Below are 17,401 nucleotides of genomic sequence, written 5' to 3' on the forward strand. Positions count from 1 at the left end.
AGCCAAAATCTAGTGTATGCATGGGGTTTTCATCTAATGGCTCAAACTTTTTGATTGTTTACTTTTTATTTGGTTAAATAAGAATAATTTGTTTGGTTGCTTTTTAAATAAAAAGCACTCCGCCTCATAAAATGTAGTGTTGTTGGTGTTGAAATATCGCACATTGCTTAATCATGGGCACATGTGGTTTCCTTCCACCTATCAGTTTGAGCTTTTGTGTTGGACATTCTAAAATGATATCAAAGTCGGATTGTGCACTAGTTGATTTCGCATATGAGTGATATCCATATATTTGCAATTGTCAATCAAAAAACTAGTAAGTGGAAAATATGAACCCTGATGTGTGCCCAGATGATTTTGGAATTTGTTTAATTTCATTTCCTTATAATAAAAAAGATATTTATTCTGAATCATCCATTACATGAATTTTTTTCCCCATGTCAAAATTATATCAAGTGATTGTAGACATTTCAAAGCCCTCAATTACGAAAAACATATGTTCTTAAAAAAATTCGACGGATTTTTTGGATAGATAGATGTGTAGTCAATTTTAATTTAGATAGACATGTCTAAATTTTTAGTGGACAGTAAAATTAATGTCCCTCCCAATGAATTGTGTCAGTATTCCGAGCCTTGGCCTTTTCCAATGTGGGGCATCAATGTGATTGACCTAATTAATCCAAAGGCGTCAAATAGCCATCGTTTCATTCTTTTTGCCATTGATTATCTTTCCAAATGGATTGAAGCATCTTCTTATGCAAATGATACTACATGGAATGTCGTGAAGTTCATCCATCGTGACATTATCGCCCTTTATGGTGTTCCTAAAGCTATTTTCACTAACAATGGATCTAATTTGAATAACAAGCTTGTTGATGAGCTGTTCAAGGATTTCAAGATCTGTCATCTATATTCATCTCCTTACCGCCTAGACTTATATTGGGGCAACTACTTTCTATCTGGTGTATGGCATAGATACGGTTTTGCCCACGGAAGTCAAAATCCCTTCTTTGCGAGTGTTGTCTCGGGTTAAGTTGACTGAAGCAAAATGGATGCAGCATAAGTTTGATCAGCTTAATATGATTGATGAAAAGAAATTGGAGGCTCTGTGCCATGGTCAGTGTTATCAACGGTGAGTAGCCAAGTCCTTTAATCGAAAGATTCACCCGAGACATATCGAGGTAAATGATATGGTCCTACGGAAGATATTGCCAATTATCCTGATCCTCGAGGCAAGTTCACTCCAAATTATAGTGCACCATATGTCGTGAAGAAAGCTCCTTGGAGGTGCCTTGATCTTGGCAGAAATGGATGGGCGAACGTTTGCTAATACAGTCAATTCTGATGCCGTGAAGAAATACTATCCGTGATATCGTTTATCATTTTCTCAGACATTTAATTTGAGTGTTTAGTTATTCATATGTTCTTTGTTCTTATTGCGATGAAGCACTCTGAATTTATTTGAAATTAAAGAAATGTTTTTGACCGTTAAAATAAACTTTTTTGCCTAGTAATTTTACCTATCTAATTCACCAATTCCACTAAGGTTATCAAAATGGACCAATTTAGTGCATGATGTGGAATTACTTGTGAATGCTAAATAAGACATGTCAGGATGATGAAAGGCAAGCCATAATTCTATACAAAATTCCTTGTTTATACAGTGTGAGATGAGTGGGAAAGTCCTAAGTGTAAAAGGTAAAGGGATTTCTTGCGAAAGGTAAGCGCTTAGAAATGATGAGACGCATTTCACTTTTTTATCCTAAGTACTACAGATAAATCATTGTTAACCCCATTGAGCCTGAAAAATTGAAAGAATTCTTTCAAATTACCTTTGTCAAGAACCATCCCACATCGGGGAAGAATGGAGGTAAAGTTGATATTACAAGGTGAGAAAAATGAATAGATATTGCTTGCCCTCACTTGAATCAATCTTCTAGTGTCTTATTGCAAATGAACTCAAATGAGAATTTAAGTGCTCTAAAGTGATGAACAACATATCTTTATCTACCATACACACTTTTATTCTTTGCATTGCCCAAATTGATATTTTAGGCAATACCCAATTAGGGGATTTTCATATATAACAAAAAATCATAATAATCATTCATTTGAGCCGATGTCGGAATCATTTTTTTGATTATTATGATTTTTTGGGTCTTGGTGAATATTTTGATGTGGATGTGGGTCTATTATATTCTAGGTCTTCGATTTAATAAGCTTGCTTATTGTGAAAAATGAAAAAAAATAATTGCACTGCGTATTATGATAGATTAGTTTTCCTAATTAGAATTGCATGTTTAGGAAATATATGGTAATTTAGGTAATCACATAATTTTTTAGCTTAATAGAAAATAAAAAAAAGTCTGAATATGTTATATATAATAGGTTGCATCACCTGCCGTATCATCCTATATGCCACTTCATCTATGCCATGTCACCACCTATGTCATGTCATCAATTCCATGTAATCTAGTAAATGCATATTTAGGGTGATATAAATTAGATTGCATACCATGTTAGAATAGTTCATAGATTTTGTCCGTCAGTAGAATTATGACATATAAATTGTGTATTATATGTCATGTTAAATTAGCATCACATAGACATAACTTAGATTAAAATTGAATTTTATGCATTGCATATAGTTTAATTTTCATTAAAAAGAAAAACCCAATAAGAATTAGTCATTTAGAAACCATGTTAGGCTAGGTATTGCATTTTTAATTAATACTTTGTAGTTATTTGGAAATTAATTGGTAGGGCCATGGTTTCCTCGCTTGAGGCAGTAAATTCTTACCCTATTCTAGCAAATTATTTAATGCTTTGATTTATTGAGTGTTACATTAATTGATTGTGCAGCCGCATGCATGTTAGTAGTTTAGGTCAAAAATTAATCCAAATTGCTTGCAAAATATTTTTGAAAATAAAGAGAAAATGTGCCGAAAGTGCATTAGATTAATTTGGCGTAATCAAGTCCTCGAACTTATTAAAGCTCTGGTTTGTAGAAGTTAAGTATTCTTCAATACTTTAATTGGGTTTCTAATCGACCCTAATTGATTAGTGGCGACTCCTGATCGAATAAAATTGCATGTTTAAATTGATTAAATTGAGTACCAAGTTGTAAGTGGTAGCGCTTGGTAATGTCTGAGCTAAGTTTTTGGGCTTAGTAATCCATTAGCCTTCCCTTTGGTAGTTCACCTCTGGGAAGGTCGCGATAGGACTGCCTAGCTTGTTGCCAATCAAGGACAGGCCAGCCTTGCACCTTCGGCAATTTATCCAACCCGCATGGACCTATTTATGTCATGGGTTTTCCCAATATAAGAAAAAAAATTCCCCTACACAATGACAGGGATGATACTAATACAAAGATCCTCTACTCTACATATGGTGCTTCTATTAGCGTCTCGATCACCTCTTAGCTGTCGATGCATGTAAATTAGGCAAACGGATGAGATACAACGAGGCACCCTTAGGAGTAGCGGACTTACTAAAGGATTTGTGTACTCGATAGCGTGTACATGTCGATCTGAAGCCCATAACAAGTACAAATAGACCAGAATGAGGTCGACAGCTCGTGGAAAGGCCGGGGAAATCATGTATTGTCTATCGACTATGTAATGACTAAGCACAGCGTCAAGATTAGATCCCCCGTAGTTAGCTCTAGGCATTAGATCGGCGTATACTTGCAAAACACAGAGAAGTTTCACTACACCCAATAGCATATAACCAAATATAACATATATCTGCAGATTGTGCTGCCTCTCTTGTTGAACGAGCTGTGTCCAAGTGTAGAAGACGGTTCGAAACTTGCCTGGAACCAGCTAGCTACTTCTTGAATGTTAATTTACTAAAGCAGATTAGCAGAGAGTAACGTTGTAGCTACTCAACGTAGGGTTTGAAGTACTTTTTCAAAGCCCCTTTCTCTTTTCCCACGTTTGACCTCTGTCTCAAGGGGTAGTTTCTTTGAGATGTGCTCCTGTTCTAAGTTGTACGAAATATAAACTTCGGGGCAGGTTCCTAGAATGAATACGATGTTCGCTTGTTTAGTCACTAAAAGCAAGTTATTTGCATGTGACGGTTCGTCATGGACTCAAAAAAGACGATGCAAGTTCTGGGAAAGAGTGCCCCGCACAAAATTTCCACATAAACGAAGCACATTTTGAGAGCAAGTACTTTGAAGATTATACGTATACATGTGGGATGAAAGAGCGATCATATCTCTGCATGTTAGAATAAGAAATAATAATTCATGCTAAAAAACGAAGGCCCCAAAGAAAATGAAGAGAGAGAGAGAGAAAGCCACCAAATGGTTGACGGGCTTGCGTGAGCACCTGTCTCATCTCCCTATGTTCTTTTCCTGGAAGTTCCGACGAAAATTACATGGCTAGTTAGATTTCCACACCCACCAAATGGTCAAATATTTTCTAGGGCTTAGTACTCGTGCACTATATATATGTCCAACCGGCCCTCTAATTCTTCCTAAGCTCACATATCATTCAATCTATAGCATCGTTTGCTTGCTCTTTCGATACAGAGAAGTATCTGATCTCGAAGAAGGGAGAACTATGTATCTTTACCCATCATCTTCTCGCTATTGCATGCCTCATGCAGCTTCTTCCCGCCATCCAAAACTCTATTTGTCCAGGTCTGGTATATCGTGTTACACTTGAGGTTACAAATTTCTCTCCCGATCTCTCTTGTTAATCACGTATGAAGTCAGATTAGATTGCTCAAGGGGAAGATGAATTAGGAGTTATCGTGCCGGTACTACTCTAAAGTAGCTTTCGTGTTCACTGTGTTTTCAGGGTGATCTGCAATGCAACATCGGAGGACAAGGCAAGACTTGGTAAGTCTATCCCAGTGCATCTCACGACACCGAGAATATGCACTTTTCGTAGGATGCGTACCATCTTGATCCACGGGTGGCAAATTGAGTTGATTAAACGAATTCAAATCATGACATGTCACGCACACAAATTATTCTTATCGACGATATACTCATGACTTCATTGGAATAATTCAGCTTTTGATTGCCAGGATTTCTATCACTTCAAGTTGATTTAACCCTTTCTTCGGTTGATCTCACTTTGCTAACAGCGCACCGATTTCTCTCTAGGAGCATCATGTGACAGGATTAGTCCGATCACCACATAATAAGGAGAAAATGGATTTTCTTTTCCTCTCTTTTTTCCAACGTTATCAATGGGTTACCCAAAAAATTCATTTGTTTAAAATAAAAGGATACATCCAAATGTGAATGGTGGTCTTACTTGTACGTGGTCGTTACACGGTTGGCATTTCAACGTCTCTCCAAGCGTGCTTTTCTAGAATTCAACCTGGAGAAAAAAATTTAGGAGTGTTCACTCACAAAGTCAAAGGGAGTACTTCTGTTCTATAACTTGAGCAAGTGGGTGGATTATTCTTCTTCAAAGTCAAGAGAGACGCGAGATCGTCAGTCGTGTCCTCATCTCATCGCTCTCTCTCTCTCTCTCTCTCTCTCTCTCTCTCTCTCTCTCTCTCTCTCTCTCTCTCTCTCTCTCTCTTCTTATCACAATACGTGACACACATGTACGTAGATCGGTCCATTTCGTGTTTGACTTAGTTTTATGTATGCAGTCTAATATATTCAAACTAGGGTCGTTTGAATGGATCAATGGTATCGAAGTTTTCAAATAATTTCTCGTATCTAACCCATACTTCCGAGACCAATCACAGGTAACTGCACAAAAGTCCCCCGAAATGTCAACATGGAGAGCCTGAAAAATGGTTATCTTTTTCCCGAGGTCAGCTCTCAACGGTGGCGATCGAGCAAGACGAGTTCTTTTCTTTTGAGATTTTGTTTTTCTCCTGACATGTTCTGGTTTTTTCGGTGGTGGAACTAAAGATTTCGATTCGTGAGGCTGAACACAGCGAGAAGTATCCGCATGCAAAGTTGATAAAGCTCGGAATAGGCGACACCACACGGCCTATTCCCCACGTCATAACCTCGGCCATGGCCCAGGTGAAATGACTTTATGCAGACAGACTTTGATATTGTCGATATTTGATTTGACCTTCACGATGTTTCTTTTTCGGTTTAAAGATTTTTCTGGCGGGTCTTGTGGACACCTTGGTCCACCGTTGATGGCCCTAGAGGCTAAAAGGTCAAAGGACGAAAAAAAGTGCACCCAAAGTTGATGTTAGAGTACAGAACATGATCGAAGATTAAGCCTCTTAGTTGATCAATTCAAGTCCTAAATCAATTTTAGGTAAAATCGAGTCCTCTCATCGAAAAGAGTAATATAAGTTAATCATGTAGATAATTTCGATTGTCACGAAAGTCATTTTTTAGAGGAACTACCGTAGGACTTAGTTGCGTTTTTTCAAAGACATTTTGGACTTTGATTGCATTTAGTAAAATACTTAAAACTTGACTGCATTATTACGTGCATGAAACTTTGATTGCATTTACATTCCACATTTGATAAAAGCCTATCACAATCACTTTATAAATGAAACTTCTAAATCATTCTTCTTGGTATGGATCTTACTCTTAGAAAATCAATCCGAAAATCAATCCCAAGTTACAAGTAACGTGTACCCATGACAAAGTCCACAAAAGAAATAGTAGAGCTATAAAAATAGGGTTATAAAAATAGTTGACAAATCATTATTAGAAAATGTTATTGAATGCTTGGTCATGACTCGCTTAGTCACATACCCACTACAATATGTCGCATTCTCTTATAATTCAATTTCGTGGTCCAGCTTCTGTGCCCCTTGTATTATTTTGAAAAGTTAACACCAAGTATGATCCCCGAACAAATTTGACGACTGGGTTATAAGTCAACAATAATTTAAGGGACCGACGCGGGGATACCCTTTTCCAGAAGATTTTGTTATGTTCATTGTCGCTGGACTAGAAAAAAACCTGTGGAAAATAAGTGAGTCAAGATAAGTATAACCATTTGTCTGTAATAGCCAGGCGGCCATGGTCATGATCAAGATCCTATTTTTCCCCTTCAAAACCCGTGCACACAACATGATAGCGCAATAGCCAGGCAAGACATGCCAAATGATCAAGAAACTTCCTCCGTCTCCCGGTTGCCCTAGCTGAATCTAAATAGGGGTTGAAAGTCAAAACACGTGGTGCATCTCTCTCTTCTCGAACGACAACTTCTTGTTATACTCCAATAATTAATGGGATACTTTCTCTCTCTCCTTCTTCTTGAGGAAGGTGGTGGGCAGGGTTAGGATAATTTGTTACTTTCCATCTTGGATCTGATATAGAAAAGTATGCTGGATCTTGAATCAGCAGCCACTCTTCCTTTCTCTTTTTAATTTCTCTAAGTGATTCTTCTTTGATTTGGTTTCCTGTTGCAGAAAGCACTTGCTCTTTCCACGGATATAGGATACACAGGATATGGAGATGAGCAAGGAAACAAGGTAAAATATTAGTGTTTGTGTTTTTCTCGCAATTTGTAGTTTATTCTCAACGAAGAAATTTGCTGAATTTATCATTTTGAAGCCTTCGTTTAATTTAACATTAAAGAGCAGACTTGGTGTGTGGATTAGGAGCACGGTACAAATTCAATTCCCCATCCTACAAAGTGTAAACAGTCCTCATTCGGGCCATCCACCCAACATTTGGCCTGCATCTTGTCTACTCCATGTTGTTAGTGGATTATTTATCGACTCAAGATTCACCTATTTAAAGTGAGCTTTCTTGTCAGGAAAATTTAAAAATACTTATTATTGCGGTTGTTACTCAAGAAACCACGAAAAGCATATAAAAATTTGTTACAATATATTACAATCTAAACCTATTCATATTTATCTTTACTAAAAACCCAAAAACGCAAAACGGAAAAGCTAGGAGGGGGCAACTTCTACACCTGACTATTCATTTTGACTTTTCAAGTTAGACTTTGACTTGTTTTTATATTTAAGAGTCAATCAAATCCAAGTCAGGTACAAGGTATAAACTCCCTAAAGTAAGCTCTTTTTACCCATCTTATTACCTAATCTTGCAACGACTAAACTTGTTAGAATGAGTTGGACCATAGAATCTCCATAATGCAAGCAACTTTTCTCAGGTAGATACGAGGAAATGTCTCTTCCTACCTCGTTGTGGTAACCTAGCCCATACCAAAGAGGGGAAGAACTTTTATGCCTTGTTTCTTGTATAAGCAAGCTCTCATTGCGGAAACAAAAAATTAGATTGTACTCAATATAGAAAAATGTCTTTATGAACTATGTAAAATCGAGATTTCAAAGACGGATCGAATTCTACTCACGGGGATCCTTTAAATTCGAGGGTTAGAAGTTAAAGGAGGAAGCATCTTGATTAGGCTTAAACTTGTGAATGAACCATGAGCTGTACGTGGTCTAGAACTTTTGTGCACTTATGATTTATTGCTTGCGTCATAAATAATGTCAGCTTTCGAGCAGGAAACTCTCACGGAAAGTTATTGCTTGACCTCCTCGTTTATAGTACTTGCAAACTAGGAAGAGGAAACCCAAACTCGATGTAATTCCAGTTTTTTGTGGGTCCTTTTTATCTTTTCTATGCATGGTAGATTTACGAGCATTGAGCCTTATTTTTCTAGCCATCCTTGACTACACAGTCGTGGAAAATTTATGCTTTTGACGTGAGTTATGTGACCAAAGTGCTCCATCACCAAGACTAGATTTAAGCCTTTGAATCACGCAACTCCCTAGAACGTGTGTCAGACTACCTTAAAGAGAAAATTCACTTGTCTCAAGCCTTCGGTGAATTGTCAAGGAATAGGGGTCGATCGCACCTATCAAATTTGACTCCCTTCTTTACTTGTCTTTCACCATAAATGAGCAACTCCAAATATGCTTCTTTTGTATCTAGGATTCGAAAGAATATACTGTAGTGATTATAGACAGGAGAGCAATAGCCATGGATGTTGCAAGAATTTTATTATCTCAAGCGATAGTTACGACTTATTGCACCGATGCCCTTGAAAATGATTTCTCTTGTAGTTAACACATAGTATGGATAATGATCCTTATCAACATATAAGATGCCAAACCAAAGTACCATGAAAGGTCATTTTTGGACGTATTAGGTGGCCGCCCATAAGTTCAATGAATGAAACGCTACCTACTCTACTCACATGACAACATTATATGGCCAATGAGTTGTTTCGTGAGGCGTTCCCAATGTTAGGTCAACTTCTATTTAGTGTACCGACAGACAAAAATAACATGGACCACCTTGCATTACTTTATGTTCCACGATGTGGAGGTTAAAGAATAGTGCAATGATTAGGGTTTCAAATAAATTGCAAATGTGCTGCGTCCTAAAGGATGAGATCATACGCATGAGCGATCACGTCACGAGGGCTTCATCTTCTTCTTCTTCTATTTTAATGAAGCTTATGTCCGGTAGTTGTTGTCTGCGCTCGAGTTATTAAGATTCGACTTGGCTTCTGTGAAGGATCTGAGGGAGGTTATCGCAAACGTCGTTTACAAAGACAAGGGAGTGAAGTGGGACGAAGTTTTCATATCGGATGGTGCCCAATGTGACATTTCTCGCCTTCAGGTAATGCATTGTTACTAGAGAAAGCATAAAAAAAATTAATAATAACAAATAAACAAAAGTAGGATAAGAAATACTACTAGAGAAAAAAATGGTCTCCACAAGTCGCATTCGATATATTATATGTAGATTCGTGATCGATGCGGTTATATACATGTCGTTTATTTGACGCGGCTTTTAAAAAATATTTTCTCTCCTATTAGCGTACAACAAAATATGCAAAGAGAATCTTAGTTTTATGTGCGTATTCCGTCGTAGTCATGTAAATTTTGTGGAGAAATAAATGTTCTAAGTATAAAAAGCTAAGAACTATTCTTTAAGGCAGTTTATTTATTTATTTTTTGGGTCAATGAAATGCAGAGTTAACATTGCTTGAAAACCCCGATGATCTTAATTTTCTTCAACAGATGCTTCTGGGATCCGGAGTGACAATTGCTGTGCAGGACCCAACTTTTCCGGTAATTACGACGATAATTCTATAGCATGAAAAGTTAATGTCGTAAAGCACATACATGGTAAAAGAAAAGTTAAAAAATCTACGTGGACTAAGCTGTCAAAAGTACTCAGAAAACCATGTCATCCATGACAGGCGTACGTTGATTCCAGCATAATCGTGGGTCAAGCAGGGAAGTTCCAGGAGGAAACCGGGAAGTATCAGAACATTGTGTACATGAGAGGTTGTCCTGAGAACGACTTCTTCCCTGACCTGACGACAACCCCGCAAACTGACGTCATTTTCTTCTGCTCTCCCAACAATCCGACCGGCACCGCCGCGTCCCGTCCACAATTAGAGCGACTAGTGGAATTCGCCAAGGCGAACGGGTCGATCATAGTTCACGATTCTGCGTATTCTTCGTATATTTCAGACGAGAGCCCTAGGTCGATCTTCGAGATCCCCGGAGCCAATGAGGTTTGTTTCATTTTACACTAATAACCCTCATGATGACCAAGAAGATTGTTAGATGGAACACGTTACCTAAGTACGGCAGGGTAAACAAAACCAATCATATGAGCTCGAATGGTGGAAGATTGAGGTGTGATTAAAGTTGACTAGTGCTCTTTATGCGCAGGTCGCAATAGAGATCTCTTCCTTTTCTAAGTTTGCTGGGTTCACGGGTGTCCGTCTCGGCTGGACCGTCGTGCCAAAGGAACTGAAATACTCAAATGGATTTCCAGTCATGAAGGATTTTAATCGCATCGTGTGCACGTGCTTTAATGGCGCATCGAGCATCGCTCAGGCAGGAGGTCTAGCTTGCCTCTCTGCAGATGGTTACCAGGTGATCAGATCAACTGATATTGACGTTCGTCTATATTTCTCGATTTTTCGAAAGCACCGAGTATGATAATCTAACAGAGGATTTCCAACTTCTTTCTCAGGCTCTTTGCAGATCCATAGACTACTACCACGAGAACGTGGACATAATCGTCGATGCCTTCACGTCTCTCGGATTAAAAGTCTACGGTGGCAAGAACGCGCCATACGCGTGGGTGCACTTCCCAGGCCGGAGTTCCTGGGAGGTGTTCGATGAGATCCTGGAGAGGGCCCATGTCGTGACCGTCCCGGGGGCCGGTTTTGGCCCCGGCGGCGAAGGGTATATCAGAGTGAGCGCATTCGGGCACAGAGAGTCCATGTTGGAAGCTTCAAGGAGGCTAAAATCTCTACTGAAGTGATGACCTTTGGTCACTAAATTAATGACTAGTCGGTATGGGCGTTGCTTGTTCTGGTTTGCTTCCTGTATACTCCTCTCACTTTGAATAAAGCAGCAAGGGCGTTCTTCTGATGCATGTTTGGGAATGTTCGTGGGATAATGAATATAGAATTGGGGATGTGACTGTGAAGTTTCCTAGAGCAAATCATCTCTCTATATTATAAAACAGATGCGTGCCTCTTCCAATCTCGAAAGGTTGGCCAGAAAATTCCATCAAGACTCATGGCAGGTAATATAATGGATACTAATCACATATTTTTAAACAGTGGACAACATGATAATTTCAAAGGGTCCATACTTACCAATCTATTATCCCATAAGTCTCTCATAACATCTAAATTTACGAAGAAATTCCAGCTATTCTGTAACGATATTCATTCCCTAGACTAAGTGTTTCTTTCGCCAAGCAATGTTACCTAAAATCTTTTCTTGGCCGGTGTTCATTAAGGTAACATTAATTAAGTACTAATATTAATTGTGTCGGCAAACACAGATTGACGTTAATGAGGGCAACAGATGACAAGTCTCCTTCCTATTCTCTATATTAGCTGGAAAAAGTTCCATGATCGAGGGCTGAGGGAGGGGAAATCCCTTGGGGTTCCAGGCCAAATAGCCTAAGAGAAACACAAACTTTGGCCCGTCCGACAAAAATAACCCAACCTTTCAAATGTACCAAATAAAAACATAAACTTTAGCTCGTATGACAAAAATAGCATTTTGTCGTGATTCCGTCCAATCCCCACCGTTGGTCGCCAACGCGACACTCTTTGTGCTGATGTGCACAATCGACGATTGTTATCACTAACACAACAATGGTAGATTTATTGAGACGCTAAAACAAAGGCTTCGGGCAGGGATGCAGAGGGATCCTCATCTTTGTTTCATAGTTAGAGAAAGGAATTTCACTTGTGCATTAGAGCTTACGACGCACCCTTCGATTCTCTAGACCTTCGATTGCAAATTTCAGATTTGAGCCGCCCGATTGGGGTTTTGAACTCGCATCTTACTTGCGTGAATCTAGAGAGATACTTCATGGACCTAAGGTTTGCTTACCTAATAAAAGGCTTGCTTGCCACTTAGATCCTCCTTTCTAGGCTCTAGAAATTGCCCCATCTGAGCTTGGGACTAGAATGGGCCAATCTGGGGTAACCCACCAGCTGATGCGTGGGCATAAAAACTGCCATGGGCCACCGGCCAGACAATCAAATGGTCTTTCGATTGGATATGATGTATGCCCTAATTCAACTCGTCCTAGTCCATACGTTTCGCGGGGTCAACTGAAAATTCAACGGTCAATAATTATCAACTAACACGAGCCATTTCTGATCCCACCGGACCGGATGTCTGTTTTTGAATACAATAATGTGGATGCATGCTCACCAAATTGAAAAATAAGGATTCGTTTGTTTCGTCGAAAATTAACGATTTGAAAATTATTTTTTCTAGAAAACGATTATATGCATCGCTTACAAAAATAAACCAACGAAAAAATATTTTCATCGTTCACGAAATATTTAAAAATAAATTATCGCCGATAATGAAAATATTTTTTTTATCAATTAAATATTCCAAACAATACAAGCGGTCATGTTTTAAAAAAACGATTTGCAAATCATTCATTTTTCCGTAATATAAACGGAGCCCATATGAATTTAAAACGATCTTCAATGAAAGACGAGCGATGGGGACACCGATGGTCCCGGCCCGCCCAACTAGGTTTACCCAGGGCAACGCCACCTCATCACTGACGTCATCCCTCCTCTTGGGCCCGCCAATCGCATCGCGCTCCCATCCTGAATCCCCTGGGGTTGACTTTCGGGCGCGTGCCTTTGCCTTGGTCACGAAGTTTGGAGGCGAAGCATGGAGGAGATGTCCAGAACACACGCATGCGCGGGAGATGCCAAGTCAGAGTCGCCTTCTTGCTCCCCGACCACCCATCTCTATATATATAACACGCCCACATCCACATGCCCTGCACACAATTGCACATCCCCTCCATCGCTCATCACGACCCGCAGAAATCCCAGGAAGCTTTTTCGGGTTCGGAAGGAAATGGCCAGCGCGGGGGCTTATCAGCCGGGCGCGAGTCTCGCGGAGGCCTACGTGATGCGGAAGCTTTACAAGGAGAAGATGAAGAAGGAGAAGATGGCGGAGGAGGACGCGGTCGCGGGTGCGGTCGCGGGCGATCGCGAGGAGGAGAGGACGACGACTGGAGGAGGGAGAGGATGTTTCTCTTTGTCTCGGGTGTTTGGGAAGAAGGCCCATGTCCATCCTTCCTCTGCAGAAGCACCGCATGTTGCTCCCTCGGAGTAGCTCCCGCCATGAATGGTTATGGCTTAAGCTGGGATTTTTTTTCTTTCTTTCTGCTTTTACAAATGTAAATAGGCTGATCTTGTCTCGTGAGGATTTTCCCTGTTTTCGGGGTATTGTGTTGATTATTGATGTTGTATTTCTACTGGTAAATTTCTTGAATTGAAAGTACAGTTCGAACTTGAGGGGATTTGCTTTGATTCGCTTCAGACTGCTAGGGTTCGTAGGTTTAATCCCTGATGAGCTATGTGATTTGGGCCATTCAGATAAATCTTTGGGAGATTCACACATATCAATAGGTCCGGAGCGGATCGAGTCCATGGTTCAATCTGGAGTACAAGAAACAGTCGAGAGAAATGAGAATAAAGTTGCTAATGGATGAAAGAGCCCGATAATATCCGATTGGAAAGAGGATTGGCTTCATTCGACATTCAAATTCTTTGAGTTTGAAACTTGAGAAACACACAAAGAAAAAACAAGATGATGACCAAATTTGCTTGCATCTTCGGTAACTAAAGGAAAATTTGTCGTCTGAATTCGCATTATCTGGAGCCCAGTTCACACGAAAGACGGGCCTCATGCGGGACCCACTTGACCTAACGGTTCGTGAGAACCGGGTTCTCATGTTTTGGATGCGAGCAATGATTGCTCCTAATTCAGTTGGGTCGCGCTAGCCACCTTTGCATCGGAACATAAAGTGATTCACATCCATCCAAACATGATTAGCTGAATAATTACTGAAATTTAGGTAATTACGATAAAAATAAAATAAAGTTATTCAGTAATAACTCTCTTATGGAATGATTGTAATTGATTTTCACCATATAAAGTCACAATTGCATTGTCAAATGATAAGGAAACATGTAAATTATCACCACCTGACAAGACTCAAATGAGGGGTCATGATTTTTATATCATTAAAAGAAATTTCTAATCTCAATAAACATATCTATTGCAGATAAATCCACTAATGGTTCTTTTACCTTCATGTTTTATGATTACTCTTGTAGAAAAAAGTTAGATGAATATGAGTACAGTGCACTTAGAAGCACATTACATAACGGAAGAGTTCATAAGTTCTCGATATGTACGCACATATTTATCAATAAAATACAACGAGGAAAACATGAACGAAGAACGACAAATAATTGATGATGCACAAGTCTTTCGATCCTAAACTGGCAGGCATAGAGAAATTGTTGTACAAATTTAGTCATACCTTAGTGTCATTTGAATTTATCTCCGTAATTTTATGGCAGATTTGGAACTCACGCAATAACTATGTGTTTCGAGCTTTCAAATCCGAACCAACCCATATGATAAAATCAGCAAGGACCTTATACGAAAACATCTTTAGAACGTGTTAATTGTATAGTCTTAAAATTTTTCGATTCTACTTTATAGTTCTGTCTTTCAAGCAAGTAAAATAAGGCCCGTAGAATATGAATTGTCGTGTACCTGCATCGCTTATGTTTCATGGACATGGGCATATGAGAAAGAAAAGCATGATATTTTTTTAAGTCATATTCAAAAAGAATTGAAAGGTATCTGGAAATTCCTCACTCCATCACAACCTTTTGTCCACACTGAAGCTGCCATAAACAGTGACTTGGAAAAGATAACGTAAAGATGTCATTGATGAGCTATATACTTCCACCCAGTCACTTTCTAGTCTCTCTGTACATAACAAATTAAAGTTTGAAACTGATGCTTTATGCTTTGCTTGGTCTCCAAGAACGGGCAACCTCAATAAATTGCCTCACCTACTCAGCTCATTAGTTCTTAAGACTATTATTCTCATCCTCCCCACAATAATTGTGCTTCGTTTGTATCGTAGGACATGGCCATCACGTCCATGGCAGGGCCAGACCTAGCAGAAAGTTTAGGGTGCGCATGACAACGATTCTGTGCCCGAAAATTGATTCTACTCAGAAATGATTCTTTTTAATTCTGTACTCGGGAACTGATTCTGAGCATTTGAAAGCGTTTGGTAACAGCCCAAAATTTCCATTCCTGGAATAGAAAAAGAATAGAAATGCGCTTGGTAACGGCACAAAATTTATTTTTATTAATAATATTTTTAAATATTTTAATATTTCTTTCTTTCTTTTTTCTTTTTTTTTCTTTTCTTGGTTTCTTCTCCTCCTTCTTGGCCATGGTCTAGTCGCCGGCCATGGCCGGCGACCGGCCACAAGCCAGGGCCGGCAAGGGCGTCGCGACCCTCAACAGCCACAGGCGAGGGCTAGACCCTCGCGGCCTGGGCGAGGGTTGCCCTCGCCGGATCTGCCAAGGGCTGGATTTTCGCCATCGCCCTTGCCCAAGCCGCAAGCCTCGAGGGTGGCCCTTGCCGGCTCGGGCGAGGGCTGGAAAAGGTGGGCGAGGGCGGCCCTCGCCGGATCGCCTGATCCAGCGAGAGGGACCCTCGCCTATGTCGCCGGTTGCCGGTGCCCCGTCACCGACCAGGCAAAATGAATGAAGAAGAAGAGGAACAGAAAGAACGGGAAAAAAGAAGAAGAAAAAAAAATAATTTCTTTTCCAATTATGATTCTTGTTCCCAGACTCAAGAAGTTACTTTTTTTGCTTCCTGATTCTGTTCCAAAACTGATTCTGGGAACAATTTTTTGCGAATTTGTGCTCGGGAACTAAAAGTTTACCAAATAGATTTCTATTCTAAAACTGATTTTGGGAACAAAAAAACAAAAATTTTCACTGTTTGGCAAGTTGCCAAACGGGCCCTTATTTGCCGAGGAAACAGCACAAGGAGAAGATGAAAAAGAAGAAGAAACAAGGAGGAGATGAAGATGGAAGAGCTACCATTGATGATGAAGAGAAGATCTCTCAAGATTGTTTCTCCTGGTTGATTCACAGAGTTCACCCAAAAACTATGTACGAGGCTCGAAGTTGAGTGTGTTATTATAGCTTCCGTTAGGTTAGAGAGATTGTTTTCAATTGTTGTTCGGTATCAAAATATTTACGTCTTCTATATATGTATCGTACGTCATCATGGTTGAGACCCAAAAATTTCGGTTTGGCTCGATCCATGTGTTATTGACACCCTTGACTCATGGTCGAGATGGAAATTAAGTAGATTCAAACTTAAGCATAGCAAATAGTATTTCATCCTTGGAATTGCTCTAAAGATTGTGGTTAGAGCAAAATATGTCTTTCCACTCAACATTATATTAATCGTTAACAGCAACAATTTTGCATTCTCCCCAGTTTGCAAAAAGATTGAGATTTGTCAATTTAGAGGAGATAAATTCGCTTGATCTATTTTTCTGTAATCATGATATACCCACGTGAAAAACACATGAATGGTTGAGCTATAAATAATTTATATGTGATATATATGTCATGAACTGAAAAATCGAGTTAAGTGCTCGAGAGGATCTGATTGTCTTGTCATAGAGTTTAGCGTTTATTTTTCATAAATATTGTTCTAATACTTATAGCCTAATCGACAAGCATATATCTTTAGAGTAATAATTTCCACTTTGTTTGAGAGAGGAGCTAAAACTCATAAGTCATAATTATATTGGATTAGAGCCCAAAATGAACAGCTTAACCTAATTAAATTGCCAAAAACGATTTAGTTTGCGAATTGTTTTCTTCTTCATTATTTCTTTCTCGAGAATGTACTCTTGTACCTAAAAATTGCAAAAAACGGTTTGACTCGATTTGATTTGACAATTTGAACCGTTCTCTTTGCTTCTCCCTAATTGAGACAATGGGATATGAGCATCCCCGCCCTCCTACTCATAAAAAGAAATTGTGAAAATGAGCACTTTAAAAATAGGGAAAATGACACAAATGACCCTTGAAGTTTGGC

The 17,401-nt window shown here is 39.3% G+C and overlaps 1 protein-coding gene across 1 annotated transcript; it reads left to right on the forward strand.

The window, feature by feature from the left end:
- Window positions 1-4,519: 4,519 nt before the first annotated feature.
- Window positions 4,520-11,372, forward strand: LOC115675156 (probable LL-diaminopimelate aminotransferase, chloroplastic). The gene is made up of 10 exons (XM_030597763.2): window positions 4,520-4,648; window positions 4,809-4,849; window positions 5,719-5,786; window positions 5,888-6,004; window positions 7,366-7,428; window positions 9,452-9,556; window positions 9,961-10,011; window positions 10,143-10,463; window positions 10,624-10,830; window positions 10,931-11,372. The coding sequence occupies exons 1-10, from the start codon at window positions 4,569-4,571 to the stop codon at window positions 11,222-11,224; spliced, it is 1,347 nt and encodes a 448-aa protein (XP_030453623.1). The 5' UTR covers window positions 4,520-4,568; the 3' UTR covers window positions 11,225-11,372.
- The last annotated feature ends 6,029 nt before the right edge of the window (window positions 11,373-17,401 follow it).

This window comes from Syzygium oleosum, unplaced genomic scaffold (assembly GCF_021117445.2).
Source record: "Syzygium oleosum isolate NSW1041296 unplaced genomic scaffold, Sole_v2.1 Sole_v2.13, whole genome shotgun sequence".
In the NCBI taxonomy this organism is placed as follows: domain Eukaryota; kingdom Viridiplantae; phylum Streptophyta; class Magnoliopsida; order Myrtales; family Myrtaceae; genus Syzygium; species Syzygium oleosum.

Bases quoted from the DNA above. Each gene is read 5' to 3' on its own strand.
- LOC115675156 (XM_030597763.2), top strand. From the start codon at position 4,569: ATGTATCTTTACCCATCATCTTCTCGCTATTGCATGCCTCATGCAGCT. The intron at 4,649-4,808 runs GTCTGGTATATC...CTGTGTTTTCAG, and splicing joins CCAAAACTCTATTTGTCCAG to GGTGATCTGCAATGCAACAT. The intron at 9,557-9,960 runs GTAATGCATTGT...TTTCTTCAACAG, and splicing joins GTGACATTTCTCGCCTTCAG to ATGCTTCTGGGATCCGGAGT.